General features: G+C 27.9%; 5 protein-coding genes across 8 annotated transcripts in view; 3 read left to right on the top strand and 2 right to left on the bottom strand.

Annotated features, from left to right (window-relative positions):
• Nucleotides 1-1,136: 1,136 nt before the first annotated feature.
• Nucleotides 1,137-8,707, top strand: LOC122712956 (dynactin subunit 1). 2 transcript variants are annotated; one of them, XM_043933029.1, is made up of 14 exons: nucleotides 1,137-1,541; nucleotides 1,629-1,786; nucleotides 1,881-1,913; nucleotides 2,078-2,134; nucleotides 2,492-2,636; nucleotides 3,040-3,102; nucleotides 4,039-4,176; nucleotides 4,356-4,493; nucleotides 4,579-4,818; nucleotides 4,885-5,136; nucleotides 5,200-5,316; nucleotides 5,381-7,432; nucleotides 7,559-7,720; nucleotides 7,827-8,707. In XM_043933029.1, the coding sequence occupies exons 1-14, from the start codon at nucleotides 1,374-1,376 to the stop codon at nucleotides 8,040-8,042; spliced, it is 3,939 nt and encodes a 1,312-aa protein (XP_043788964.1). In that variant the 5' UTR covers nucleotides 1,137-1,373; the 3' UTR covers nucleotides 8,043-8,707. The 2 variants fall into 2 exon arrangements, with proteins under 2 accessions (XP_043788964.1, XP_043788965.1); XM_043933030.1 differs by lacking the exon at nucleotides 3,040-3,102.
• Nucleotides 8,708-11,581: 2,874 nt separating this feature from the next.
• LOC122712959 (casein kinase I) lies at nucleotides 11,582-14,901 on the bottom strand. Its single transcript, XM_043933036.1, has 6 exons — nucleotides 14,491-14,901; nucleotides 13,319-13,428; nucleotides 12,951-13,173; nucleotides 12,578-12,871; nucleotides 12,222-12,495; nucleotides 11,582-11,961 (listed from the first exon to the last, which is right to left on the bottom strand). Exons 1-6 carry the CDS (start codon nucleotides 14,623-14,625, stop codon nucleotides 11,945-11,947), a joined length of 1,053 nt encoding a protein of 350 aa, XP_043788971.1. The 5' UTR covers nucleotides 14,626-14,901; the 3' UTR covers nucleotides 11,582-11,944.
• A 672-nt stretch (nucleotides 14,902-15,573) lies between these two features.
• LOC122712957 (methionine--tRNA ligase, mitochondrial) lies at nucleotides 15,574-19,660 on the top strand. The gene is made up of 7 exons (XM_043933031.1): nucleotides 15,574-16,243; nucleotides 17,398-17,550; nucleotides 17,630-17,904; nucleotides 17,982-18,207; nucleotides 18,466-18,692; nucleotides 18,783-19,017; nucleotides 19,094-19,660. The coding sequence occupies exons 1-7, from the start codon at nucleotides 15,991-15,993 to the stop codon at nucleotides 19,651-19,653; spliced, it is 1,929 nt and encodes a 642-aa protein (XP_043788966.1). The 5' UTR covers nucleotides 15,574-15,990; the 3' UTR covers nucleotides 19,654-19,660.
• LOC122712960 (ATP synthase mitochondrial F1 complex assembly factor 1) lies at nucleotides 16,110-17,211 on the top strand. The gene is made up of 2 exons (XM_043933037.1): nucleotides 16,110-16,240; nucleotides 16,536-17,211. Exon 2 carries the CDS (start codon nucleotides 16,635-16,637, stop codon nucleotides 17,148-17,150), a length of 516 nt encoding a protein of 171 aa, XP_043788972.1. The 5' UTR covers nucleotides 16,110-16,240; nucleotides 16,536-16,634; the 3' UTR covers nucleotides 17,151-17,211.
• A 7-nt stretch (nucleotides 19,661-19,667) lies between the features above and the next one.
• The window catches only part of LOC122712958 (dopamine receptor 1-like), a 41,409-nt gene continuing 33,904 nt past the window's right edge, over nucleotides 19,668-27,172 (bottom strand). The window contains exons 2-7 of one of the 3 annotated variants that reach the window (XM_043933032.1): nucleotides 23,851-23,920; nucleotides 22,861-23,170; nucleotides 22,579-22,720; nucleotides 22,281-22,384; nucleotides 21,897-22,179; nucleotides 19,668-21,543 (exon numbers count right to left, since the gene is read on the bottom strand). In XM_043933032.1, the coding sequence (XP_043788967.1) occupies nucleotides 21,259-21,543; nucleotides 21,897-22,179; nucleotides 22,281-22,384; nucleotides 22,579-22,720; nucleotides 22,861-23,170; nucleotides 23,851-23,920 (1,194 nt within the window). In that variant the 3' untranslated portion in view covers nucleotides 19,668-21,258. Of the gene's footprint in view, nucleotides 21,544-21,896; nucleotides 22,180-22,280; nucleotides 22,385-22,578; nucleotides 22,721-22,860; nucleotides 23,171-23,242; nucleotides 23,306-23,850; nucleotides 23,927-27,172 lie in introns of those variants that run through there. The other 2 variants (XM_043933034.1, XM_043933035.1) reach the window with 2 other exon arrangements.

Here is a 27,172-nt window from a genome sequence, read left to right as displayed (position 1 = left end):
AAATCATTAGCATTGCATAGCTCACTTTACTATCGATAACAATATATTATGTACTAAGTTTGAGCACTTTTCAAAGAGATGGCGCTATTAATTACATTTTTAAAAATGATAATATATATTTGTATATATTATATATATTTTTAATAAATTATAAATTACAAGTTTTTTAAAAAATTATTATCAAAAATATTTAAATAATTTGTTTTTTAAATTAAACAATATATAGAAATCAATCATTTAGTGTAAGTAAAATTTTAATGAGTTTCAAAAAGAGTGAAATTTTCATTTTTTTATTTAAAATAACATATTAATTTTTTCTTATTTAAAATCGTAATCTGACTTAAAAATTATATAGTCTATTATATCTTTGGATTAAATAATATAAAAATATATTGAATGATAAATTTACTTTATGTTTATGATTTTTTGCATATTAATAATTAAAATATAGAAATAGCCAAAATCTTAGAAGATAGTAAATATATTGACTCTATTTTGTATTTTCTCTATATTTGATATTTACTTATATCTTTTAAGAGCATAATTAAATAACTTCGTACATAAGATATACTCTTTAAAGAAAATTTTTAAAAAATGTTAATATTCGTAGATTTATTTTATTATTACATTATTAATATAATGTTAATTATAATAGTTAATTATATATATTTTATTTTATTTTGTTTATAATAATAAAATTATAATGTTTATAATAATAAAATAGTATATGATATATTAATAATATATAAATAATATAATAATTTATATATTGTACTTATTTATTATATATATTTTGATATTGTTCTGATATTCTTTGATATATAAATAATGTTCTTATTTTGGATTTTCGGATATTGAAAATTTTTATCAAAATAAATTAAATATGTTATTTTAATTAAAAATATAAATAAAATAGTAAAAAATATATACATTTTATATTAAAAATAAATTTACCTATATAGTAATAAGAATTAGTAGAATTAGTGTAGTGGTATTTGAATAGTAATAATAGAATAAATCAAGTGAGAATCAATGATAACATTTTAAACTGCTATATTATAAAACTTTAATATTCTAGATTTTAATAAAATAATAAATCTTAAAAATATAATATAAAATTGTTTAACTTGTGAAAATTTAATCTTTTAATTATAGTAACATATATAATGGAAATGATATGAAAAATCTAGTAGAAGCTGATATAAATATTCGATAAATTTTATAGTTAATATTGTAATTTTAATTATCAGTGCGATTAAGTTTGTATTGTCTGAATTATTTATAAAGAGTATATTATTTAATAAAAAATAAAAAAATCTTGTTAAAATAAATGAACTGTAGAAAACTTAGTGTAATTATTTGTCACGGCTGAAATGTCGTATAAAATTGGACAGCGTGTCGAAGTTCCTGGCAAAGATTGTCAAGGAGTAATAGCTTATATTGGACATTCGAGTTTTGCTCCAGGAAAGTGGATTGGAGTCATACTTGATGAACCAAAAGGAAAAAACAATGGAACTATCAAAGGTCAATCTTATTTTAAAGTAGGTTTTATATTTTTACTATATAATTTTATATTTTTATATCTATAAAATGCAATATATAATTATATTTTACATTTTATTAATTAGTGTGCTGAAAATCATGGAATGTTTGTACGACAGTCGCAACTTATTTTACTGGATGAAGCAGGTAATAGAACTGAACCTGCTAGTCCTTCTTCAGCAGGTAGCAATGCTACTACACCAGATGAAACTAGTGCAGCACGTGCTAGAAGTCGTTTGAATAGGTATTTTAATTTTTAAGTTTTTAAAATTGTATTAGATATACATTATCTATATATATTTGTTCATTAAGTTATATTATTATATATTTCATGCTAGCATTAGTACACGTAGAAGAAATGAACCAACTGCGTAAGTTATTATATTAAATATTTTATCAGAATTTTTAATTGTAAAATAAATTACTAGATTTTATTATGTAATTTTTTTATATAAGAAAAAGTAAAAAAACTAAGATAGATTGTGATAAATATAATTAATAAATTCTTAAAATTCATAAATGCTGGTCATAAAAGAGTACGGAGAAAAACATCTCCTGCTCATACAAGACAACAATCAGACAAGCTCTCTGGGTAAGACTTCGAAAATTAATCATTAAAATCTTTGTCTTAATATTTTTCTTAAATAACTTTATATACATATAAGTGAAAAATTATAATTCTTGTTCATTTTTTATTATTTTTATTTTATTATAGTAAAATTTTACTTTATTATTACTTTAATAACTTTATTATTATATTATTATTTAAATTTTATTTAACATCTTAAATATATTTGTATTTAATTTGTATTTAATTTACAAATATTTAGTTATATATTTACACGTAGAAGAAATGAACCAACTATGTTGTAATTTATCAATATTTTTTTCATGTTTAAAATTATAATTTAATTAAAAAATTAATTAAATTTAAAACTATTTTTTATAGTTCAAGACTATCATTGGCTGGTAGTAGAACACTTTTAAGTGCTCCAAGTACAGAAAGTTTATCTGGATCACATCATGAACGTAAAGATGGAGGAGAATCATTAATACCAGCCCCAACATCCACTAAAGGAGCTTCATTTGTTGAGGTATTGTTTTTTGTTTTAAACATGCTTGTATTATTTTTATATAATAAATTTTAATATGTTGATATATCAGTTATTTATGTAAACACAGTGAATGAATTATTCTGAGGATTCAGAAAGGCATGAATACATGAATACATGATTCCATAATATATAAAGATTCATCTAAATGTGATAAATTAATAAATTGGTTTTGCTATCTTTTGAATCTTTGAACTATTTGAAGTAACTTATATATCTGTTACTATCATATTCAAAGAACTCTGTGACTCAATATTAATTTAAAAACTACAGAGAAATTTTTAAAATGCTAAAGGAACTAACAAGGCAGAATAGTGAATTTTAAATGTTAAATAATTCCGTTGGCACAGAATGATTCATATGGGAATGCACGTACGTGTTTCAGAAGTCCCCTAGCACGAGCTCGCCTCCCGGCAAAAAGCCAAAGGCCCAAGATGATCACAATAATGTAATTAATACTCATTAATTGTAATATCTAAATTTTCTCATCTGACCTTAAACCTTTTCATATTAGTTGTTTGTTAATCATAACCATTGTAACACATGATTTTGTAACAATTAGCATCGCTGCACTTTAATTGGTTTACTTCTTCTTATTGAATTATGATAACTGATTATCTTTTACCATTTTCACTATTCCATTAAGAATCTGCTTTGTTAATTCAGTTTTATAATGCTTTGATACTTTCAAATTTCTTGATGGAAAGAATTCAAATATATAATTATTCTCTTTCTTTTTAATAATTAGATATTGAATTCCCTTTAGAATTAAATTGACAAGGTGATTTAATAATAGCCTTTCTATAAATAAGCATTTAACAGTATTATGGTATAAACTTGTGATCCATACTTGGAACATCTTTTTTCTTTCTGTTTATTTAATTATTATTTATCAATAAGAATCATAAATCCCTGATATAAACGCAATTAATATTTATGAATGGTTAAGATATGATAGATGACTTAGTTAATATTATGCCTACTGTGTCATATAACACAATTCAACTCATTGACTGAATTTCCTACACTTTTTAGAACTAATAGAAAATTTGATGTAGCTTGTTGATGTCTTTTGTCATAATTAATCTCATTAATCACTTTGAAATAGACTAATTCTATTAAATGTACATACAAAAACAATATTCTTTTGAAAAATAATGTTTTATATAGGAAATACAGGATGTTTTTTTTTCATTACCATTGATAGAAAATTATATTTCTAATTATTATAGCATCATTCATGAAGAATTCAATTGAAAGAAGATATTTTAGTATATATCATATTGAAGTTAAAGCAACAAAGTATATATGTTTTCAATGTGATAATAAAAAAAAACATCCAATATTGAATTATAATTTCATTTATAAATTATTTGCAATTTAGACAGGTTTTGTAGAGACTTTGAAACCACAGTTTGTACCTGGTCAAGTAATGGCAGGTTCTGCAGCAGCTGCAAATGTAGTAGAAGAAAAATTATCACATTTACAACTTCAACAAGAAAATGAAAATCTGAAATCTCAGGTAAACTATTATTAATTTGCTTTTGGTCCATAACTGGTCTATAATTGATCCATAAATAAATTCAAAAAATTCTTTTTTTTTTAATTGCTAAAATTTTAGATAATTTTATATATCGATATGATATATCGGTAAAATTTAATTATTATATATATAAAATGTATTTTATGTATATTTTATAGGTTCGCGACTTAACTGAAAAAGTAGAAACCTTACGAGTAAAGAGAATGCAAGATAAAGAACGAATAAAAGATTTTGAAAAAACAAAACTTCAAGTTGATCAACTTATTGAATTCAAAACAAAAGTTATGGAGAGCCAAGTAATGACAAATTTTAAATTAAATAAATTAGATATTATGAATTTCATTAATTTTAATATTTTTACATTTTTTTCTATGATAAAAGGCTAGTCTTCAAAGAGAATTACAACGCGCACGCCAAGAAGCAAGAGAAGCACATGCAGCGAGAGAACAATTTCAAGAAGAAATGGCAGATCTTGCAGAAACTGTAGAAATGGCAACATTAGATAAAGAGATGGCTGAAGAAAAGGCTGAAACATTACAAATTGAATTAGAACAATTGAAAGAAAAATTGGAAGAACAAACATTAGATTTAGAAATATTACGAACAGAAGTGTCTGAAAGAGTAAAGTATTTTATAGTTTATTCTATTATGATTATTAATATATAAATAATTATATAATTATTATAGACCGCAGGAGGAGGTTCAACTGCTGGTGTTTCAAATTATGAAATAAAACAATTGGAACAACAAAATAATCGACTGCGAGAAACTCTTGTTAGAATGCGAGATCTTTCTGCACACGAAAAACATGAATTTCAAAAACTTCAGAAAGATTTAGATCAAAAGAAATCTGAAATATTAGAACTAGGTCGTACAAAAGAAAAATTGTCTACCCGAGTAGAAGAAATGGAACATCAGATAGCAGATTTACAAGAACAAGTAAGAAATATTAACAATTTTTAAAGATTATCTTTTATTAATAAAATTTGTTCTTTCAAATAGGTTGATGCTGCATTAGGTGCTGAAGAAATGGTTGAAGTACTAGGTGAGAAAAAAATGGCGTTAGAGGAAAAAGTTGCAGAATTGGAAGAGGCAGTTGCAGATTTAGAAGCTTTACAAGTATGTTTTTTTTAAAACTTATTTAAATAATTAACTTATATTTTTTTACTATACTTCTGTTCAGGATATGTCTGATCAACTTGCTGAATCATCAAAAGAATTAGAATTAGAATTGCGAGAAGAATTAGATTTAGCGCTTGGAGCAGCACGTGATGCTTATCGACATCGAGATGCTGCTTTAGAAACATTAGCAGATCGTGAACTTACAATTACAAAGTTTCGTGAACTTACTCATCAACTACAGGAACAGTGTTTGCAATTGCAACAACGCGTACAATCAACTGAAACATCTAAATTTGGAATGGGAGGCGCAGAGCAACAATTAGCAGAAATTTTAGATTTTCAAAAAACTTTTGCTGAAACTCGCGCCCAAACAAAAGCTGTTGATCTTGAATTACGACGGTTGGAAGCTGAAGAAGCTCGAAATCATGTAAAATATTTATTATCTTTTATGCCTCCTGCATTTTTAGCACGAGGTGGAGATCACGATGCTATTTTAACGCTTCTACTTATACCAAGAATGATACAAAAAACTGAAATACTTATGTCACAAGTGCGAGAAAAATATAGATCATTGGATAAAGTAGACAGAACAATTGTTTTAAAGGGTCATTCAGTAGCGCAATATACATTCAGATCGCGTCTTTGTTCATACATGTATGCATTACAAACTTTTCTTGGTTGTTTTGAATCTGCATTAAATGTATGTAGTCCTGAAATGTTACTTAAAACTGGAGCAGTTTATCCAGAAATGGCCGCACAGGAAAAATCTTTAGATTCTTTGATAGATTTAGCAAAAAAAGATCAATTAGATGAAAATCTACCAATGGATGCTATCGAAAAATGTTGTGGATACTTTTGTACTATGTTTTCTGTATTATTTGGGGAAACTATTAATCAAGCTCGCTTGATAGTTAATGGTACAAGAATGTTGGATAGTGCTTGTGATGCTATTACGACTGATGCTGCGGCAATTAAAACTTTAATTCAGGGAGATAGCGGTGATATAGGACTTCTTTGTCAACATGCGGAGACTACATGTGAAGTAATTCAACAACATTTAAAATCAGCTAGAAGACGAGTATTAACAGATCATGCTGCTGCACTTCATATCGCAGAATCTAACTTGGGATTGGACAAAGATTGTAGCGAACAACTTTTTACATGTTATCAACATGCTGTGAAAATGATGAAAACTTTACAGATTTTATTGAAAAATGCTGTACAAGCAATTATTACTAATGGTGACTTAGATACAGGTCTCAGTGTAGATAAATTGAAAGAAATGGCTTCTATTTCGTGTGAGAAAGTTTATGATACAGAAGATATTGGACCTGTAGCTACGATTAAAGGAAGTTTGTCAAGCATTCAACAATTAGCGGCTAGTTTAGCACAAAAAATGGCAGAATGTGAAAATGAATTAGCAATAAGTGGACATTTATCACAACAACGGGAACAAAATACGGAAAATGAATCTGTACAGCCTATTAAAATAAGAGCACAAGCAGCGAAAAAAGAAGCTGAAGAAATCAAGATACTTAGTAGGAAATTGGAAGCAAGAGATAGTGATATACTTGAAGCAAGATTAGCTCTTAGGGAAAAACAAGAAGAATTATGTGAAATGATTTTGAGAAAAGATGTTGTGGAGAAAAAACTTGCAACTCAACAACATGAGCATGAATTGAATGTAGAAAAATTAAAAAGAAAATTAGAAGAAGCATTAAATCAATTAAAACGAAAAGAAAAAGAATTTGAAGAAACAATGGATCATCTTCAAACAGATATTGACAGTTTAGAAATTGAAAGAGGCCAATTAAAAGAAAAATTAAAATCTGTTGGGAAAAAGACAATGTTGTCTGCATCTGGAACAGATAATATATCTGGAAGTATTACAACAACATCTGGACTTCAATCGATAGATAATAAATTTTTGATGCAAGAGATAACTGCCCTTAAAGAAGCATTAAATAGTGAAAATCAACAAAGGAAGAAGTTAATGTCTGATATATTACGTCAGAAATTAGAAAGTTTGGATCCAATAATTTCTCCATTAAAACAGGAATCAATTGATGCAAAAATACAAGAATTAAAACAAAAAACTAACGATCTTAGCAAAGTAAGTTATATAAATATAATTATTATATAAATAATAATTATGTTTAATAATAATAATATATAATAATATTCAAAACATATTCTTTTATATTTATTTAATTTTAATCAACATTTTTCTTGTTTTTAGAATATTAAACAAGTCATGACATTCCCTATCGTTCCTGATTTAAGGCGTAATAAGGCACATGATTTGGAAGGGCCACCATTAGAGAAAGCATTGCCAGTTTATCAACTGTTACAACGACAGATAGTTATGAAAGGATTAAAAGAACGAGCTGATCAATTGATCGTAAGTCATTAATTAAAAAATTATATATTTTTTATATATATATTTGTTATATATATATTTATGTAATTATAAATAAGTAAAATTAAATTTAAAATTTTTTTTTTAGAATGAAGTTCTTGAAGAAGTTATACAAAGAACAGTAGGTGGAATGGCTGAAGCCAATTTTGCAGTATTCCCAAATCGTGAAATGGCCGCGGCAATGCAAAAAAATCAATTGCTTGCTGCAGAAATTGCAATTCCTCATGAAGGTCAAGAACAAGTTTTTACTGTTAATGTAGGAACGCAGGAACTTAGGAAAATTCATACTTTGCTATGCTATTAATTTTCATTTGCTAATTCTTAATGCTATACATTAATGTGGCAGAATACATTACCACAAAAATAGTGGTAAGTGCAATATATTTGTAAAATATTAATTTGTAATGTTCGCTTTTTGATCACTTACACATAAGCTATGGTAGGCATACACACAATTAATCTATTTTATGTGTACCAAAAAACTAATAATTGATTTATTATATCCGATGAAAGGAACAATTTAAATTTAGTTAATTTTGGAGCGTGCGATTTTTATTTATTTATGAATTGACTACAGCACGATGACCGGTGCATTGTAGCTGATAGTCTGTCTCTAGTATTTTGTTATCTTAAACTCAATTATTATTATTATTATTATTATTATTAACAATTTGAACGATAAAATTATGTGTTTCTATGGTTTCTGTATAATATTTTTCGGGAATCGTCAAATATATGATTTAAAAATATTTACATAAATATCCTTTACATATCCCATGTGTTAAGAATATCGCAACACAGTTTTCGGGAGGAAGAATGTATATCGTTCATTTTGAACAACACGCTACTACCATTCTGAATAACTATAATAGTGTGTATTGCCATCAAAATTGACACTTAATGAAATAGAGACTATAATACAATGTTCCATTTTTTATTTTTTAGCAATAAAAGGAGCAATAAACTGTTGATGATTTTCATTATTTATGAAATAACGTATGTCTTAATTACTGTCATAATTTTATTATACATACACATGTGTATGTATGTATACCACATATATAAAGCATTATTTATATACAGAATATCTTGTGAGGTATTTAATGAACATTTTTCACGTGTTCGATAAGTCATTAAGAATAAAAAAAGAATATATAAAATTATAGACTTTTTTATTTTTATAATCAAGATAAATATTATTTAGATTTAAGTATAACGATAAATGCTAGGGTGGAATAAGATTCAATATTTTCTTATGTTTAATAGTATGTAAAATGTAGATTATATTTGTTATATTTACATAGAAATTTTGTTGCAATCAAAATAAAAATTATAGCATTCTAATAACAGTTTTCTATTACGATATATATTATTAAGGATATGTATAGGATTTTAAAAGGATTGGATTTTTTTCTATGATTGAATAAAAAAAAAATGAGAAAAATTGGTGCAGCACAATAAATACATTGAGTATAATGTGATTTACTCTTGTGTATACACAAGTTATTAATAACGATTAACATTCTCGTTATTTTGTTACGTTGTTATATTATTAATATTCTATTGTGATAAAAATACGATGGTAATGTTTATTGACAACAACAATTAACATTATATGCATAAATTGAAGATTGCCTATTTAATAAACATTTAAGATAGAAAACCATAATTAGATATAATTTTACTACACATGTAATGTGTTTTCTTTAACATAACTGGATAACAAAATTAAATAGAAGTATAAAGTATATGACATTTTTTTATTCAGAATGATTTGCTGAACACGTGGGAAAAATCTGTTGAATACCTCGCGGGACATCCTATATATACACACATACATACCAGATAATAAGTGCATATAGCATTAATTATTCATTAATTTACCCATTCATTCATTCTCACTGCATAGTAGTACACACTTTTACTCATTAATTTTTCGTTTCCTTATTTTTTAATAATAGCAATAATATTAATAATAAAAATAATATAATAATAATAAACCATACATTCACTCAAAGATATTTTATGATTATATCTCTTTTTTTTTAAATTACTGTCTAAAAATTTCATTAAACAAATTGTCCTCCCAAAATATAATGGTACACAAGATCCAGTCGTATTCCTTCTATCTTAGTTCATACTAAAGCTGACCAGATGTTTTTTGTCTTTTTTCGTTTTTTTTTTAATTTTCGATTTTTGTTTTTTTTTTTTTTTTTAGAATATTTTCATAGTAAGAACATGAGTTAACATCATTGATTATACATCATTTTGGAAGTAGTGCTTGGAACATAGACGTGAATATTGGCGCAACTAGAACGATTGAAAAAAAAAAAACAAAAATTTTCAATGACAGAAACGAGTCTTTCAAAACTGCTACAACGTGTAACGTGACTTTGTGTATCATTATGCATATTAACAACCAACTGATCAATCGATTAAAGATTTCTATAAGTCACGTAGTGATTAAACTTAATATCGAAGCAATAGCACGGGAAATACCACTGCGCACAGTCTCTGCCATTAAAACTATACGGAAGAAGTCCTTTGGCTGGATCTGGTTACAGAATTGCTTTTCATGCATCAATTTATGTACTATTTTTATATCTTTTTTTCATTTCAATGTAAAGCAAACCTGTAATTCATCTCCAATACAGAAAAGTCTGTTTAATGTTCATTTTATTTATCATAATCGACTAAATATACTCACAGAAAGAAAGAGAGTAAGGAGTGAAGTTTTGTTAGGTCAGAATCATCAATAATTTGTTCGTTTCTTGATCGATACAATGTATCTAAAAATTAAATTGCTGCCTTAATAGTAATATTACTTCCAGTACTTATTTCAGATACTTCCACTTATTTTTATGTACGCATTTATGTGTACGCTGTATATATATAAATATATATACATATATACTTATATAAAAAGATATATGTATAAGTATATATATACATATACTTGTAAAAAGAAAATGTTATCAGAACCAATAGTATCAAAGCAAAATCCTTGATACCGTTGACATGATAATTTATGTAAGAAAGATACAATGGACTTTTGAATAGTTTGAAATTTGAACAACTTAAAAACTTAAATAAAAAATTCGAGAAAAACTTTCAAACAAAATATAGCTGTAGTAGTATCAATCTGTTTAATGAAAATGCAATGAAATATTTTGGAAATTTAAAAAAAATAATATTATATAGATATTTAATGAAAAATTAAGCAGTGATAAATAACATTAATTAATTACAACTAGTAGATTGCAGATAAAAATTAATTGATTGATAAAATATTATATATGTATTAGTATAAATAGAAATATATACTTATTAAAATTATTTTATTATTATTTACCAATATGATATTTTGAAATAGGCACTCTAAATGTTTCATATTGTGTAAATTTTGAAAATCTAAAACAGATTAATTCAATTCAAATATTGAATGGAAATTTAATTTGTAATTTGTCTTTGGAATAAATTATGTATCAAGAAATTCAAAAGTCCATTGTATTAAAATTTCTCTCAAAAGATGCATACATTATACTTATGTATAGTACTGAGAATAAAAGAAAAATCAGGAAGCAACAAACTGTATTTATCCCTCAGTACACTTACTTATATATTTTCTTCATACTCTCATATGATCATTCACTCGTCTTCACATTTCTTTCTCTCTTTGTAGAATAGTTATAAAATTTTTTATATGATGTACTCAATTAATTACCCCGAATGCTTAAAAATATTCAAAATGTTCTTTCTCTCTTTCTTTCTATGAAAATTGTTTGTCGGATTTTTCAATTAAATCACACATTACATCATTACGTGTAATCTTTTACAAAGGTCTTCGGGGCATCAAAACCTTTATTTTCAATTATTATCAACGGTGAATTAAATAGATAATAACAAAATAAGAACAAGCCACCTCTGGCTGATCTCACTTGGATTTTAAGCCCAAAGAGGTGGATCAACCAAAACTCTAAGCACTGAGAATACACTGAAGTTTTCACTAATCAGTGAATTCACAAACATGTACCCGTGGCATTGTCCTTTACTTGTGTACGATACGCTTGTAATCGTAAATCTCCTCTTTAGTATTAACTTAGAGGATTGATTGATTTGACTCTTTGCATGGCATTCGTACAAAGTTGAGTACCTGGTCTTGGACACATCAGTGACTGCAAATAGGTTTGATGCAATGAGAAGTAATTATAATTTTATCCTTTCTGAAACAAACAATAAATTATGTTTTACAAAAAAGAATCAAAAATGAAAAAAAAAAATGATATAATTATTAAATAATCAAAATAAATTAAATATTTTCATATAGACATGCATCTTATACTTAATTATATTATATTATAAAAGTTATCTTAAATCTCTAAATTGCTATCATATATTGCTATTATAAACAATTTATTTCATATATACTAAAATATTAAAAATAATGTATATGCAATATGATTTGAAATATAGAAAAGAACACCTGGTTGAGCGTTGGTTTGCGCGGGTGGTTGACCTTGGGCTTGCCCTTGCCCCTGAGCATTTTGAGCGGATTGACTTGGACCACCTGCAGTTATTGCAGTAGCAACACAACTTTTCTGTTTTAACATTGTCCAATCAAAAGTATAATCATATTGATGATTCAATGTACGGAAAAGTATACGGAAAAGTTGACGAAGATACATATAATCTGGACTTTCTTCGAAACGTAAACCTCGTGTATAATTCAAATACATTGCGAATTCAGCAGCAAATCCCTAAATAAGATTAAAAAAATAAAGTAGTTAATACATTATAGTATAATATATTATAATTTTATATTTATAATATAAAACTTACTTTACACAAAACTTCAACTGGAGTAGACATCTTTTTTTCGCTTATTTTTTCATATTTTTGCTTTTTAGTAGCAGCTTTAAGTCCTTGCCAAGGTAAAGATCCTCGATTGAAATACATAAGCACATAACCAAGTGATTCCATGTCATCCCGACGGCTCTGTTCTATTCCAAGATGTGCATTAATTGAAGCATACCTTGCTGTACCTGTTAAATTTTTATCTTCTCGATACATTATGTGCATTCTTGTACGGCTATCTCTATATTTTTTAGCTAATCCAAAATCGATAAGAAAGAGCTAAAAATTTAAAAATAATTAATATTTCAAGAAAAATTAATATAAAAATATAAAAAAAAAATAATATTTAATTAATTACCTTATTACAGTGACGACCAATACCCATTAAAAAATTATCTGGTTTGATGTCTCTATGAATAAAATGTTTGCAATGAACATATTCAATCCTACCAATCATTTGATCTGCCAACATTAAGACTGTTTTAATTGTGAATCTTCTTGTACAAAAAGTAAAAAGATCTTCAAGAGATGGACCAAGAAGATCCATGACAAGTACATTATATTCTCGTTCCTGTCCATACCTATATATAATATAAAGAAATAATTTTTTATGAAATTGTATTTCTAAAATTTTAAGCAAATTTTTGTTATCAATTTTATAAATTAGCTATATATTAAATAACATTAAAAAAATACTAATCAAAAAAAGCTATTAAAAATAATTACCAACGTATATGAGGTATTCCTACACCACCATGTAAAATTCTATATAGTTTTGACTCATATAGAAGTTGTGGATGTCGAGCACGTACACTTTCTAATTTAACAGCAACTTCCTAAAATAATGCCCAACATAATGCATATATTGTTATCATTGCATAAAATATTTATATATAAATTTTAAATGTTTAATTTTATTTTTTTTATAATTATCAATTTAATTCATATAATTATAGAATATAGGTTTTAAAATTGAGGAAACAAGTATTTAAATATAGATATGATTACTTCTGTTTAATATTTATTGAATAAATAAATACAATATACATAAAAAATTATACACAATTTTATTCTATAATATTTTTATTATATTAGTTACTCAAATATTATATATTAAAATTTATATATAATTTGCCTATATATATTAACTATATATTACTTTATTTTTGAATTGTTTAACAATTGACATAAAAATTGATAATACATGTTATAAATAAAATTATTGTATAATATTCATAAGCATAAAATATAAAAACAAAAATTCTTATGTAAAATAAAAAATTTAACATCTTGAAGAGCTATATTTTACTGAAAATAATTCATATAAGGATAAAAAATACATTCCATAAATTTAATAAAAATAGATTTTAAATGTGAAATTTATGTGCAACAAAAAAGAATTTTAAATATATAAAAACAATTTGTAAATAACTATTTGCTACAACTACTTTATAATAAACATATACGTATTTTAGTTACAAATACTACTTATAATTGACACACGTAAACAATACATACATCAGTATTCTTTTTTATATATAGAGGTTAATCACATTGTAAAAAGTTAGATGAGTTTGCAGTTAAACAAATGTACTCATAAAATTTTTGAAAATAGCCCAGGTAAATCGGTCGAGTATATATAACTTTACTGAAATAAAAAATTTACAACTTGCCAATCCTTCAAGAAAGAACAATAAGTATTTCACGTAACCAATAACACTATCATAAAAAACATATTTCGTAAGAAGTTTAGTAGTGACATAATAAAAAAAATTTATTCATGATAAAAATGAGATAAATAACTCATTATAAAGACAATGAAAAAATAAAAAGAAATTAAGAAAGACAAGAGGGAAGATGTGTTGGCAGATCGTCTCACGTGAAACGGTACTCCTTACCTCACCATTAGAGATGTTGATACCGAGGTAAATGTCGCCAAAGGATCCCGAGCCTATCTTCCTCAACAGCCTGTATTTGCCACCTACGATAAACTCATTCTTTGCTACTGACATCGCTAATTGTATCGTCGACATATTGCTCCTGGCTTCCCTATTTCTGTCCTTCCTCCGCTAGAACCGACGGCGGACTCTGCGACTGGCTCACGTCGGAATCAAATCTGATTTAAAGTACTAAGCGTACCCGATAGAACTTATACGCCATTTACTGGCAAACTGGACAATATTGAGTCTTCTTAAAACCGTATCGATGAAAGATTTTCTTCGATAAAAATTCTATTCGGACGAAAATTCACTCTCTAGTGGCACAACAAAGCCCCACTAATACGCCGACATTTTCCCTTTCGCTAGAAGCACGAGAGCAACTGACGTTGCGGAAACGATGCGTCACGGCGGGCGGCGTTCAAGTCAGAGTCCTTATCAACGAATTGCTATTAATTAACTATATTATCTTTTTAACCAAACCATCCGCAAACCTTTTATTTTAATAACAAGAAAAATTTCGTTTGACTAAGATGTGAGTTTAGCACTGCCTCAAAATTTAATTGTACGAAATGACTCGCTTGAATTCGCGGTACTAGATTTTCTTCAGGACCGTATCAATATTACTACAATTCTTCGAATGAATCTTTCTCACAGTGACGTTTGATCAAATCGAAACATGTGTTATTAAAATGTTATTCTATTTGGTTTAGTTTTTTTACATAATAATTATTTAATATTCAATAGAAAAATTAATAATTTAAAGATTAAATGAAAATAAATATATAATAATAATTTCGAAAAATTTTTCGAAAATTTTCTTTCTATGTTTTTATACTTTTTTTCATATTTTTATATTTTATTTCATTTTTTACATATTTTTATAATTGATATGAAAAATTAGCACAGATTAAAAAAATTGATCAAATAATTTAAAAAGATTTTATTTTCTTTATTTGATATTAGTATATTTTTATTATATTTATTATTAAAAGTATAAAATTACATTTTTAAATAATTTTTTTATAAAACAATCATATCATTAATAACAATATCATAGATTTGAAAATTTTTAAATCTGTAAAAAATATCTACAGTATTATAAGCAATATCTATATAATTTTCATTTTAAATTAATATAGGTCAAAAGTACCATTACTTCTTTTAAGATGTATATGTGATTATAGATACACTACTGATTTTACCGGAACCTTGTGCTACTTATTAGAAACGAAATGTTTTTTGTATTTCTTATTTATAGTTTATTTTAAACAGAAAAAAATTTTGATTAGGAAATATAATAAGTATTTTTTGATTTATAATTTTGTAGATATTATGCAGTGTAAAATACTTTAAATTTTGTAAAGCGACATCTAAGTTATACATAGTTAAATAAAGACGTAATAAAAACTTTTTTCACGTTTATATTATTAAATTTATTAATTAATTATTGAATGATCGATGGCAATTATTTCTCAAAATACAATACGATTGCCAATATTAGTATTTGTGAAAAAAATTTTTATTGATACAAATAATTACAATAAGAGATCCATTATGACAACTCGTATAAAGTTTGAAAAAGTTTTGGAAAATCTCGAGAAAAATCCTTTTTTTGAGAAATATGCTAATAAAATAGCTAAGTTACAACAAACTAGTCCAGAAGAATTCTTACAACGTGTTAAAAATCAAGAAAAATTACAAAAAAAAAAAGGTACAATCTATTATTATAGTCTCTATTATACAATATTAAATAAAAATCAATTTACTTATTTGATTGTATAATATACATTTATTATTATTTAAAATGTTATATGTCATAATAAAATTTTTTTTTAAATATTTACTTAGTCAAACTTTACTTACAAACTTACTTTAGTCAAACTTTAGTTTTTAGTCATGATAATTAACCATAATTGTTATATATTATTTTGATTTTTTGATGTATTTTATTATAGTTATTATATTTTTTGATGTATATATATATATATATATATTATTAAATTAAAGAAAAACAGGAAGAAGAATATAAATTTTATCAAAGTGAAGCAAAACCACACTTGAATCAAACCAAACAACCTCAACAAGCAAAATTAAATAGTATAATGAAAATGGATATGATTCAAAATATGAGAAAAGATGAGATTATAAAAATTTGGAAAGATTACCATAAAGATAAAGATTACATATGTGGAATATTAACATCAGAGCAATTTGATAAAATGTTTGAGCGTGGAAAGCGCTATTCAACATTTTTATTGCCATTACCTAGAAAACAAGGATATGAGTTTATAGTTAGTCAATTTTATGGATTAGAAATTCATATGACACCACTTATATGGTATCAAACACATAAAGAAAATGCACCAGAATGTTTAACTATGATTCATTATATAGAATTTAAAGATAATAAAGGAATTATTCTTATGCGGGGTGAATTTGATAAAAAATGTATTTCTGTGCAAGAAGCACAATGTTTAGTAAATGAATTACAATTATATTATTGTACAGATAATATTAAAAGATTACAACTTTTAGAAACTTTCACTAATAAACCTGATGAATTTAAATATATGAATCTAATAACACAGTTAGAATCAATACAATTAGAATTAAAATAATTGTTTTCATATAAAATTTATTATAATTATATTTTATTGGATATTAAATAGATATATTGAATTTGTACATAGTGTTTTCAAAATAAATGACAAAGTAAAAAATTTATATTGAGTTATTATTATAATATTACAATAATATTTAATTTTTAAGTGTTTTATATTTTATTTATGTATATATATATATATATACATATATATATGTATATTTTTTAAATAATTCTGATATTAATTTTAATTCTAATTACAGTCCATCTCTCAAAGTCTTGTCATATTCAGTCTTTATTTCCATTTTTAATAACGAGAACAAAACCATCATGGTCTTATATTAAAAAAAGAAATTTTAGTGATAATGCAGTTAAAAATATATATATTACTACACCTATATTTTACGTTAATGCTGGTAATATACATGGAAATTTTTTTTGTAATAAGAGAATATATTATGAGAAATTATAACAATGATTTAATTTTTTTTTTAGGACCACATATTGGACATCTTTATACAGCAGTTTTGGCAGATACTATAGCTAGATTCAATGCTATGTTAGGACATTCTGTATTTTTAAGCACTGGTACAGATGAACATGGAACAAAAGTTCAGAAAGCTGCAAACAATGCAACTTTATCTACTTCTGAATATTGCACTCAAATTTCACATCAATTTCAAGAAATGTGTAATATATTTCAAGTTAAATACTCAAAATTTATTAGAACAACTGAAGAACAACATCAAAATGCAGTTGTTCATTTTTGGGTTATTAAATTTATAAAGTATTAATTTTAAATTTAATAAGTTTAAACATATTAACACATAAAGTTATAATTTTATAGAACTGTTTAGAAAAGAATGGACACATTTATCGAGGAAAATATTCAGGCTGGTATAATATATCAAAGGAAGCATTTATCTCGAATAAAGAAATAATACAAAAAAATCTTATAAATATTAATGAAGAATATACTGACTCAGGAGATATAGTAGAATGGATGGAGGAAGATAGTTATAAATTTCGTCTTACTTCTTTTAAAGATGAATTAAAATATTGGTTGAAAAATGGTAGATATATTATATAATATATTATATAAGATATAATATATATTAATTATATATATATAATATATATATAATATATTATATAAGATAGTTATAAATTTCATCTTACTTCTTTTAAAGATGAATTAAAATATTGGTTGAAAAATGGTATAATATATTATATAAATATATAATATATTATATAATATATATTATAATATAATTCAATTTAATTAATTTTTTTTAATTAATAGAAATTATAATTTTAATATTTATATTCAGAAAATGTAATAGAACCGGCGATATATCGCAAAACGTTGATTTCATGGTTAGAAGAATTACAAGATTTAAGTATTTCTAGACCTATCGATAGAGTGCCTTGGGCAATTCCTACTCCTTCCGATGAATCTCATACAATATATGTATGGCTGGATGCATTAGTAAATTATTTAACTTCAGTAGGATATCCAAATAATTCATTTAAAGAATTTTGGCCACCAACTATACAAGTGAATATCTTTAATCTAATATAAATATAATATAGAATAAAACTCAAGATTAAAGAAATCATTATACAAATCTAAGAATATTTATATTAGATTATAGGAAAAGATATTCTAAAATTTCATGGTATATATTGGCCAGCATTTTTAATGGCTGCTGGCTTGGAACCACCAAAAAAACTTATATGTCATGGTCATTGGGCTATTAAAGATAAAAAGATGTCAAAATCTAAAGGAAATGTAATTTCACCTTTTATCGCGATGAATGATTTTACACAAGACGGCCTTAGATACTTTCTTTTACGACAAGCAGTATTGGACACAGATGCAAGTAAGGCAAAAAATATATAATATATTGTAAACATTTTTCATTGTAAAAATTAATATTTTATTTCTTCTTTGCTTAGATTATAATAAATTAAAAGTTCAAAAAATATTAAATTCTGAACTTGCTGATACATTAGGTAATTTAGTTAATCGTTGTTTTGGTAAAAGTATTAATCCAGATAGAATAATATATAATTCAACTGAATACAAAAGTATTTTAAACTCTGAAATAGCTCTTAAAAATATAAAAGCTTTGGAAAATTTAAGTGAAAAAGCTAGAAAATGTTATGAGAAAAATGATTTATATCATGCAGTAGATAATGTGATGGATACGTTACGCACTGCTAATCAAGTATTTGAATATCATCAACCATGGAAGTTAAGCAAATCTAAAGATCTTGATTCTGTAAAACAGCTTGAAGCTCTGATATCATTAGTTTTGGAAAATTTACGAGTGGCAGCTTTAGTATTATATCCCATTATACCACAGTTATCTTCCAATCTTCTCGATTTTCTTCAAGTTTCGATAAAAAATCGTAATTGGGAAGATACAAAACCACTTCATTTAACAAATGACTCGAATGAAACAAGACATGTTTTGTGTCAGAATATATTATTTTTTAAGAAAATAAAAAATTAAGAAAACATTGATTATTTGAATCATTAATATTAAATATATATATATATATATGCTGATATAGGATAATAAGGATGTAATAAAACAGTGCAAATTTAATATTCGCATGGATGTCTTACGTTTATATATTTACAGAGAACGGTCATTCAAATATATCATTAGTATACATCGATTTCGTGCACGTATCATTCCGACAGGAAAAACATAGAATCTATGTTTTTATTTTATCGTTTCTCCCTCATCGGAACGTACTACACTTAGCAAATCGCTGATGTAGATGATGGAAGAGATTCAATGAATGTCGGTTGCATATCGCGAGAATTTCTTTCGTTTAGATAAGTGGCGCAGATTTGAGTTAGATTCGACGGGTTGCATAACAACTTTGCGACACGTTAACACCTAAACGAAATATCGCTTACAATGCAAAGATACGTGGAGATCGCGTGTTTGTGTCCCGTCAAATAGAAAAATAAATAAATGACTATTTACAAGATGGAAAATGAATCTGTGCGGATTTCACCGCGATTCTAGTACTAATATAAGCTACGATTCGATAGACGTTACTATTAATACTTCATGTAACATCCAATTTTATATCGTAGATGCGCTATTAACATGATTTTATAATTACAATTGCTTTATGAGAAATGTTATCTAAACTCTATAGTAGAATTTCTCTACGCACGAATTTTTATTTATTTACCTTATTTTGTTCTTTCTTCTTATTTTTATAAATTGATATCCTCCTGTTCGATCCTGTTAGATAAATTCACTTTATTCTTTTTTGTTATAAGAACAGATTATGTCTCATGGATATGTTTCGAATCACTTCCCGATGATTGTCTTTTCGTAAATTGATTTCTTAACCGTCCGTTATTTATTATCGACAAGTTTTCTTTCCTTTTCATCGTCCGTGGATAAAAAAAAAATATTCGGCAAAAGAATTCACATATAATTTTGTTATTTAAGACGAAAGGGAATAAGAGAGAAAAGCAGCATATTATTACACGGTGATAGTACCGATGATATTGATCACGATGGTAAAATTTATATTATTTCAAGATACTTTATATATATAAAAAATATGCGATTTAACTTTGGTTGCGATGCTCGTTGCAGTTAATACGAGAAATGTATGGAATATTTACTCAGCAAAAGATTTTCAATAACGAATTCAATATCTCAAGAAATATTTATAAACTTTACGTTACAATACGTTCCCAAGATGATGAAATGGTAAAATTTGTCGTTGAAGTTGATTATGACGGTCGCAATTGCTGTTTTAAATGTTCGTATGTAAATCTCGTTCAATCATATCGTAACCATTATCATAAGCAGACTTGAAAAATTATACTATGGATATGTTCGTGTAACATTCTTCGATTCAATTGATTAATTCGTACCAAGAATGTTGAATGCCACGCAGAAAACTGGCGACAGGAAGGAGGTAATATTTCCATCACGATTTTATTTACGTCTTATTAATAAAATGATTTATATAGAATCGATAAATCGTGATGGAAAACCGTGAACCATAATTACCATAGGATCGCAATTACCGTTCGATAGGAAGATCGATAAGTCCGAGGAAGAGAGACTCGAATCGAATTATATCGCACTCACGATAGTATCGCGGTGTCTTTGCGCCATTATACCAACTTGACAACTGTCCGCGCTTGATCTTGGACTGATATTACATTCGATCATGGACCCGTTTCGTTTTTGTACGACCACGGATCGAAATTCTCCGCATTCGCTAGTCGACGGTTGATTTCCACGGGCGCGTGCACCCTTTGTGAGAATTCTCTTGAACGCTTCTCGGAATTCTGTGTTAAAGATGCTGTAGATGATCGGATTGAAGGCCGAGTTGCTGTAGCCGAGCCAAGTGAGTACCTATTACATAGCAAGCTTTGTTTTTCTTTTTCTTTTTTTGCTTTGTTTTTTTATGATCACATTACAACAGCGGAGAGCCGTTCAAAAATGCCCTTAATATTTATATAATTTATAACGAATTCTTCAAACAAATAGATATCTGAAATGTCATTGTCATTTATAATTTATATATAATTATAATTATTTAATGATTTAATGAAAAAATGTAATGGCGACAAAAGTAAAAATTCCTTTTTTTTTTTTTTTTTCACGAAAGGTGAATAATTAGGTTTAATTAAGTTCGAGCACGGTTCTGCATGCGTATATTCCGTTCGAAATCATAGATTATGTAGGGAAAAAAGAAACATTCATACTTGAAACGCTCGGCCTGATATGCAGGTCTTGCAATACGAAGTGACGATATTTACGCAGAAAAAGGGTACCCAACATATTAAGAAAACGCCCATAATTACACCAACTGTTATAGCGGCTTTATGATCGGATACGTGATAGGGACTTGTTGGCTTCGTTTTTGTTTGCGGCTTCGGCGGTTTGTTGCGTGTACTTTTCGCACGAAAACTCTTGGCCATTGAGGTGTCCGGCAGCTTCGTTACTGCACGGATACTTTTTACGTGTTTCTGTGCGTAGCAATAGAGCCTAGAGGAAACATTAATCGTATTACATATCACTTTTTTTCCCTCCCCCCTATTTGTCAATTTAATTCTATTCAATATTCTTTGAAATTTATTTATACTTACCGGCAATATATTCCCAGCATTACGATGCAGGGCACGTAAAAAGATATAGAAGAGGAAACTACCGCATAGGTGGGTGTAAGATCTAAGGCGCATGTAGGATGTTCCTGAAAGAGAAAATAGACTCGCAATTCTTTAAAAAGGAAAAAAAAAAGGATAATTTTATCCTCGAACACAAATATACATCAAATTTCGTAAACGAATAGAGGAATAATACTTATACTTTTTCTTCTGTTTATTATATCGTATTTATCGAAAATCGATTATAATTAAATTATATATATTATTAAATCGTACGTACTTCTTTGCTATCGTCATGAACAACAGGTTCATTTGCACGGTGAAGGCCTAGGCTGATCGGCACGAAGGATATGAGTCCTGCGAGCAACCATACGACAGCGATTCCAGCAACCGCAACCCTTCTCGTCACCCAACGACCGTATCTAATTTGCGTAACGACAACGAATGAAATAAAATGAAATGAGAGAGAGAGAGAGAGAGAGAGAGAGAGAGAGAGAGAGAGAGAGAGATGAAAAGCGACAAAAAAGAGAAGAGAATGCTCGGTCCTGGGTCGGATACTTGCCTGAGAGGATCCTTTATGTGTATGTAACGATCGAGAGAGATCGCGCAAAGATTCAAAATAGAGGCAGTGCTGCACATAACGTCGAAGGCGATCCAAGTGTCGCAGAATCGCGGCCCGAATACCCAATAGCCGAGGAGATCGTTCACCCCGGCAAAAGTCATAACCAGACAACCGACGAAAAGATCGGCGATAGCGAGGGAGGCCAGGAATAAATTCCCTATTCTCCGTAAACCGCGGTCCGTGTAAATTGCCACACAGACTAAAATGTTCCCCGCCACGGATAAAAATATCAAGATCAGGAAGAGAAATCCTGAAAAGAATCGGGGGAACAAGGTGGACTAGTTGGAGAATCGATGGAGTTTGCTCAAATAATATCACTCACCCCTCGAAGAGCTGAGTTGAGATGCATCGAATTATTATGGGCGATTATCGGGCGATATTTTTTTTCTTTTTTTTTTTTTTTTTAATTACGACATTTAAGAAATATATCCAAACGAAGGGACATCGTAATTATCGTGAATGAATTTTTTTTTTTTTTTTTTTTTTTTTTAATTCTTATGAAATGATTGAGTTCCGTGAAGAAAAATGAAAATGAATCGTAAAAGAAGAGGTATCTCGAAGAGGAACGTTGATATATTCCGTTTGTGGAAATTATTCGATTAATGAGAGAAAAAGGATCAACGGAACGAAGCGAATTGCAATTGCAAATGCACGAAGATAAGAAAGATAAGAAATATAACAATGATATATGGACGAAACAGACGAGAAGAAGGAATTATGGGTACTGCTATTTAGAAACGAGGAGGAGATAAAGAACGAAATAGGAAGGGAATAGAGAGAGAGAAAGAGAGAGAGAGAAAGAGATAGATAGATAGATAGATAGAGAGAGATAGATAGCGAGCTTAGATCAAAGTTTTCGAGTGAAGGTCCTCCTAGAGGGTTGCCTTCGAGGGGCGAGTCGCGATCGATCAAATGGGAAGTTTAGCGAACCAACTAGAAGCACCGACAACAGCGAGAAAGTGTCTTCAGGCAGATCTTCTTTCCCGTCTGTCAGGTTGTTCTGTGAACAGAGAACAAGAAGATTTGCTGATGTAAAAATCGGAAACATTTTTTACACACAATGTTGTAATTTATGCAATTCGCGAAATGCGTTTTCCATTTTCCAACATGAATAATCGAGAATTATTACGTAATTCACCTTCTTCTCTTATACGCGCGCAACACAATCTTTTTCTTTCCATATCGGATCGAAATGGAGATAAAAAGTTTGTTGTCTAAAAATCTATCATCTTGGATTTCCTCTTCCGTTTGAGAATGGCACATTGCCAAGGGGAGGGGGGGAAAAAATAAAAAGCGTTCGCGTACGCTTTTATTTTTTTCCTTTTTTATTTTCCCTCGATATTTCACTCGAAAGCCTTATATATACGTTTAGAATATACTTTTGATATTCGCATTCACGGAAAATCGATAACACGGACGGACCAAGATGACGCAGGATTTACAAGGCTCTTTACTTCCGCTCGAACGCGTTGTCTGTCAAACCGTCTTCTATCCCATCTCGAAGAATACGTAAAAATATTACGAGACGAAGCGAGATACGAAAAGTAAAGCTTCCGCTGTATTTGTGCAATACGGTTCGTCGATAATATTTCTAAAAATTCTTATTAACATGCATTCGAACAGATCGATCGTTACTCTTTCGTACGAAAAGTAAAGCTTCCGCTGTATTTATGCAATACGGTTCGTCGATAATATTTTTTAAAATTCTTATTAACGCACATCATTACGTTTTCGTACGAAAAGTATTTATGCAATATAATTCGTCGATAATATTTCTAAAAATTCTTATTAACGCACATCGTTACTTTTTCGTACGAAAAGTATTTATAAAAGTAATATAATTCGTCGATAATATTTCTAAAAATTCTTATTAATGTACATCGATTCGATTGATATCATTACTCTCCCGTTTTCTGTCCCGCGAATACTTTAATCTTCGCGATTATTCATAAGCGTTTTTATTCCATTTAACACGTTCTTTCGCCTGCTTTCTCTTTAAATTTTCGTTCTTGTTACGGATCTCGATTATCCATTGTCAAATCAATTCAATTCGCCAATTAGCAATTAACGTTCCATGGATCGATTATGTGTAACATATTGGGTAGCTCGAAATTTAAATATTTTTTTCCAATATTCCTCAAATCAAAGTCAGTTTTGAAAAGGGACAAAGAGATTAAAATGCAACGTTCGATTTCTCTTTTTTTTTCACATCGCTAAAAAAGAGCAGTATTTATAATAATCGAAATCCTTCGTTTTACGATTTTATCTCGATTGTCCCGTTGGAAAAAAACCTCTCTCTACACCGCTTGCATTGATTTTCTGAACGTAGCGCGGGACGCATGCATATGCAAAACAAGGGAAAACATTTCATTGTGGTTGCACACTACTCTCGCCCTTTTCCTCCGGTCGTTACTTAATTAAAGAAGAATTAAATTTAATTTAACCACAGTAAATCGTTAACGCCATCTTACATTTGCAACAACACTTAAGATAATATTAGATTTTTCAAGATGGCGAATTCATTCTCACGATTTGAATTATTATTTATATATATATATATATTATTGTTGAAATTACATTTCAATCTGCTAGTTGTTAACTTTTTTCATTTTCTTCTTCGTTTAGTCGAGTATTTTTAAGGAAGTGAAAAAGAAAAAACTATTCTTTACGTTTTTTTTATTTGATTAAAATTCTGTACCTGCTTTTCTTTTCTTTTCTACGTAGTTGCGTTATAGAGTGTTCTATAAATATCAATTCTTCTTTTTGACACTTGTAAATATCTTTGCCCCCCCTCCCCCTCCTCCCCTCAGTTTTACAAAATTCGTCATTATTTTTTTTCGCAAAAGATTTACATGTAATTGTAACGAAACGAAGGAACAATTTATTTTCGACGAGTCAAAATGCATGGGATGGAAAAAGTTAATAATTTAGGAGGGGAAAAAATTATATTCTAGCTTAACTCGTATAATTTTTTGAATAATCCAAAATAAAAAAAAAAAAAATAAAAAAGAATCGATCAAATATTCAGTTGTTTCTCAAAACAATTATTTCAACTCCATTAAAACAGCAGTACTTGGTTGCATTACATACATGATTTCCAATATGTGCACGAGCAAATGTTCTTTCTCGGCTTCAGTTGCTAGTACGTATTTTGAAATTGAGCAATATGTTGTATCCCCGTTGGCTCGAGCACGAAGAGAGAAAGAGAGAGAGAGAGAGAGAGAGAGAGAGAGAGAGAGAGAGAGAGAGAGCGGATAGAGGCTTATACGGCGCAATAAATTCTTGATGTTGGATACAAAATTGAAATTTCTGTTATTCGATATACAGGGATCGTGGGAAAGATTAGTCGATGGATAATAACTCGAGATGCGCTCGTACTACTGGGAATATATACCTATTTCTCTTAAATAATATAAAATTCATGTATATTATAATATTTACTCTACATTGCAACGAGTTTACGCGCAAATGCAAGGATAAACAAAGCGTGATATCTTTTTTGGCGCAAAGAGAAACGTATCCTGGTAAACCTGATCTTGTATATATCTTTAAAATTCAACCATCGATATCGAACGAGTAACAAGTCTTTTTTTTCTTTTTCTTTTCCTTTCTCAAAAAAAAAAAAAAAAAAAAAAAAAAAAAAAAAAAAAAAAAAAAAAAAAAAAACGAATAGAAATCCCTGAAATAATCGAAAAGTGATAAAGCGAATGAGTAAACGAGACGCGTGTCGAATGATGGAACACGTGCGCACACCTGTGAATTTGTATCCATAGAAACATCGTAAAAATCTACGATGCACTATATCGGTATACACGTGGCTTCATTACGCAATTTCAAATAGAATTTTCTCGACGCGACGCCAAGATCAAGAACGTGGAATTTATTTATTATCCACGGACCTATAAATCCGTAAATTTTTATCTCTAACAACGCACAATTTCAATTAAGCTTTTAATCAAACACATTCCCCCGCCGGAAACGAAGATTCGTTTTATTTATTTACGCGCAAACCGATTGGCTCGCAAAGAATCATCGTGTGCGAGGTTAATAAGGATTAATCGTTCTTGGTAATTGAATTTTCGAATTCATCCCGCCTCAAAACCGTGCTGCATAATAATTCATCTGGGGGATATATGCATATACGTATACGACCTGGTGGGCTCCACACCCGATCGAATTAATTAATTTTCCCAAATCTCGTTAACGTCGAACATTTTTATTTCTCAATCTCGATTCTCGACCGAGACGAGAT

Source organism: Apis laboriosa, unplaced genomic scaffold (assembly GCF_014066325.1).
Source record: "Apis laboriosa isolate Shangri-la unplaced genomic scaffold, ASM1406632v1 scaffold21_cov150, whole genome shotgun sequence".
In the NCBI taxonomy this organism is placed as follows: domain Eukaryota; kingdom Metazoa; phylum Arthropoda; class Insecta; order Hymenoptera; family Apidae; genus Apis; species Apis laboriosa.
The sequence above is the reverse complement of the archived record's forward strand: the minus strand, read 5'-3'. Positions and strand labels throughout refer to the sequence as shown.

Coding starts and splice junctions, on each gene's coding strand:
- LOC122712956 (XM_043933029.1), top strand. CDS start 1,374: ATGTCGTATAAAATTGGACAGCGTGTCGAAGTTCCTGGCAAAGATTGT. Junction 1,914..2,077: donor AGAAGAAATGAACCAACTGC/GTAAGTTATTAT, acceptor TGGTCATAAAAG/AGTACGGAGAAAAACATCTC. Junction 5,317..5,380: donor CAGATTTAGAAGCTTTACAA/GTATGTTTTTTT, acceptor ACTTCTGTTCAG/GATATGTCTGATCAACTTGC.
- LOC122712959 (XM_043933036.1), bottom strand. CDS start 14,625: ATGTCGACGATACAATTAGCGATGTCAGTAGCAAAGAATGAGTTTATC. Junction 12,872..12,950: donor TTGGTCGTCACTGTAATAAG/GTAATTAATTAA, acceptor TTAAATTTTTAG/CTCTTTCTTATCGATTTTGG. Junction 12,496..12,577: donor CAGTTGAAGTTTTGTGTAAA/GTAAGTTTTATA, acceptor AATCTTATTTAG/GGATTTGCTGCTGAATTCGC.
- LOC122712957 (XM_043933031.1), top strand. CDS start 15,991: ATGGCAATTATTTCTCAAAATACAATACGATTGCCAATATTAGTATTT. Junction 16,244..17,397: donor AAAATTACAAAAAAAAAAAG/GTACAATCTATT, acceptor TTCTAATTACAG/TCCATCTCTCAAAGTCTTGT. Junction 18,208..18,465: donor AAAATATTGGTTGAAAAATG/GTAGATATATTA, acceptor ATTTATATTCAG/AAAATGTAATAGAACCGGCG.
- LOC122712960 (XM_043933037.1), top strand. CDS start 16,635: ATGAAAATGGATATGATTCAAAATATGAGAAAAGATGAGATTATAAAA.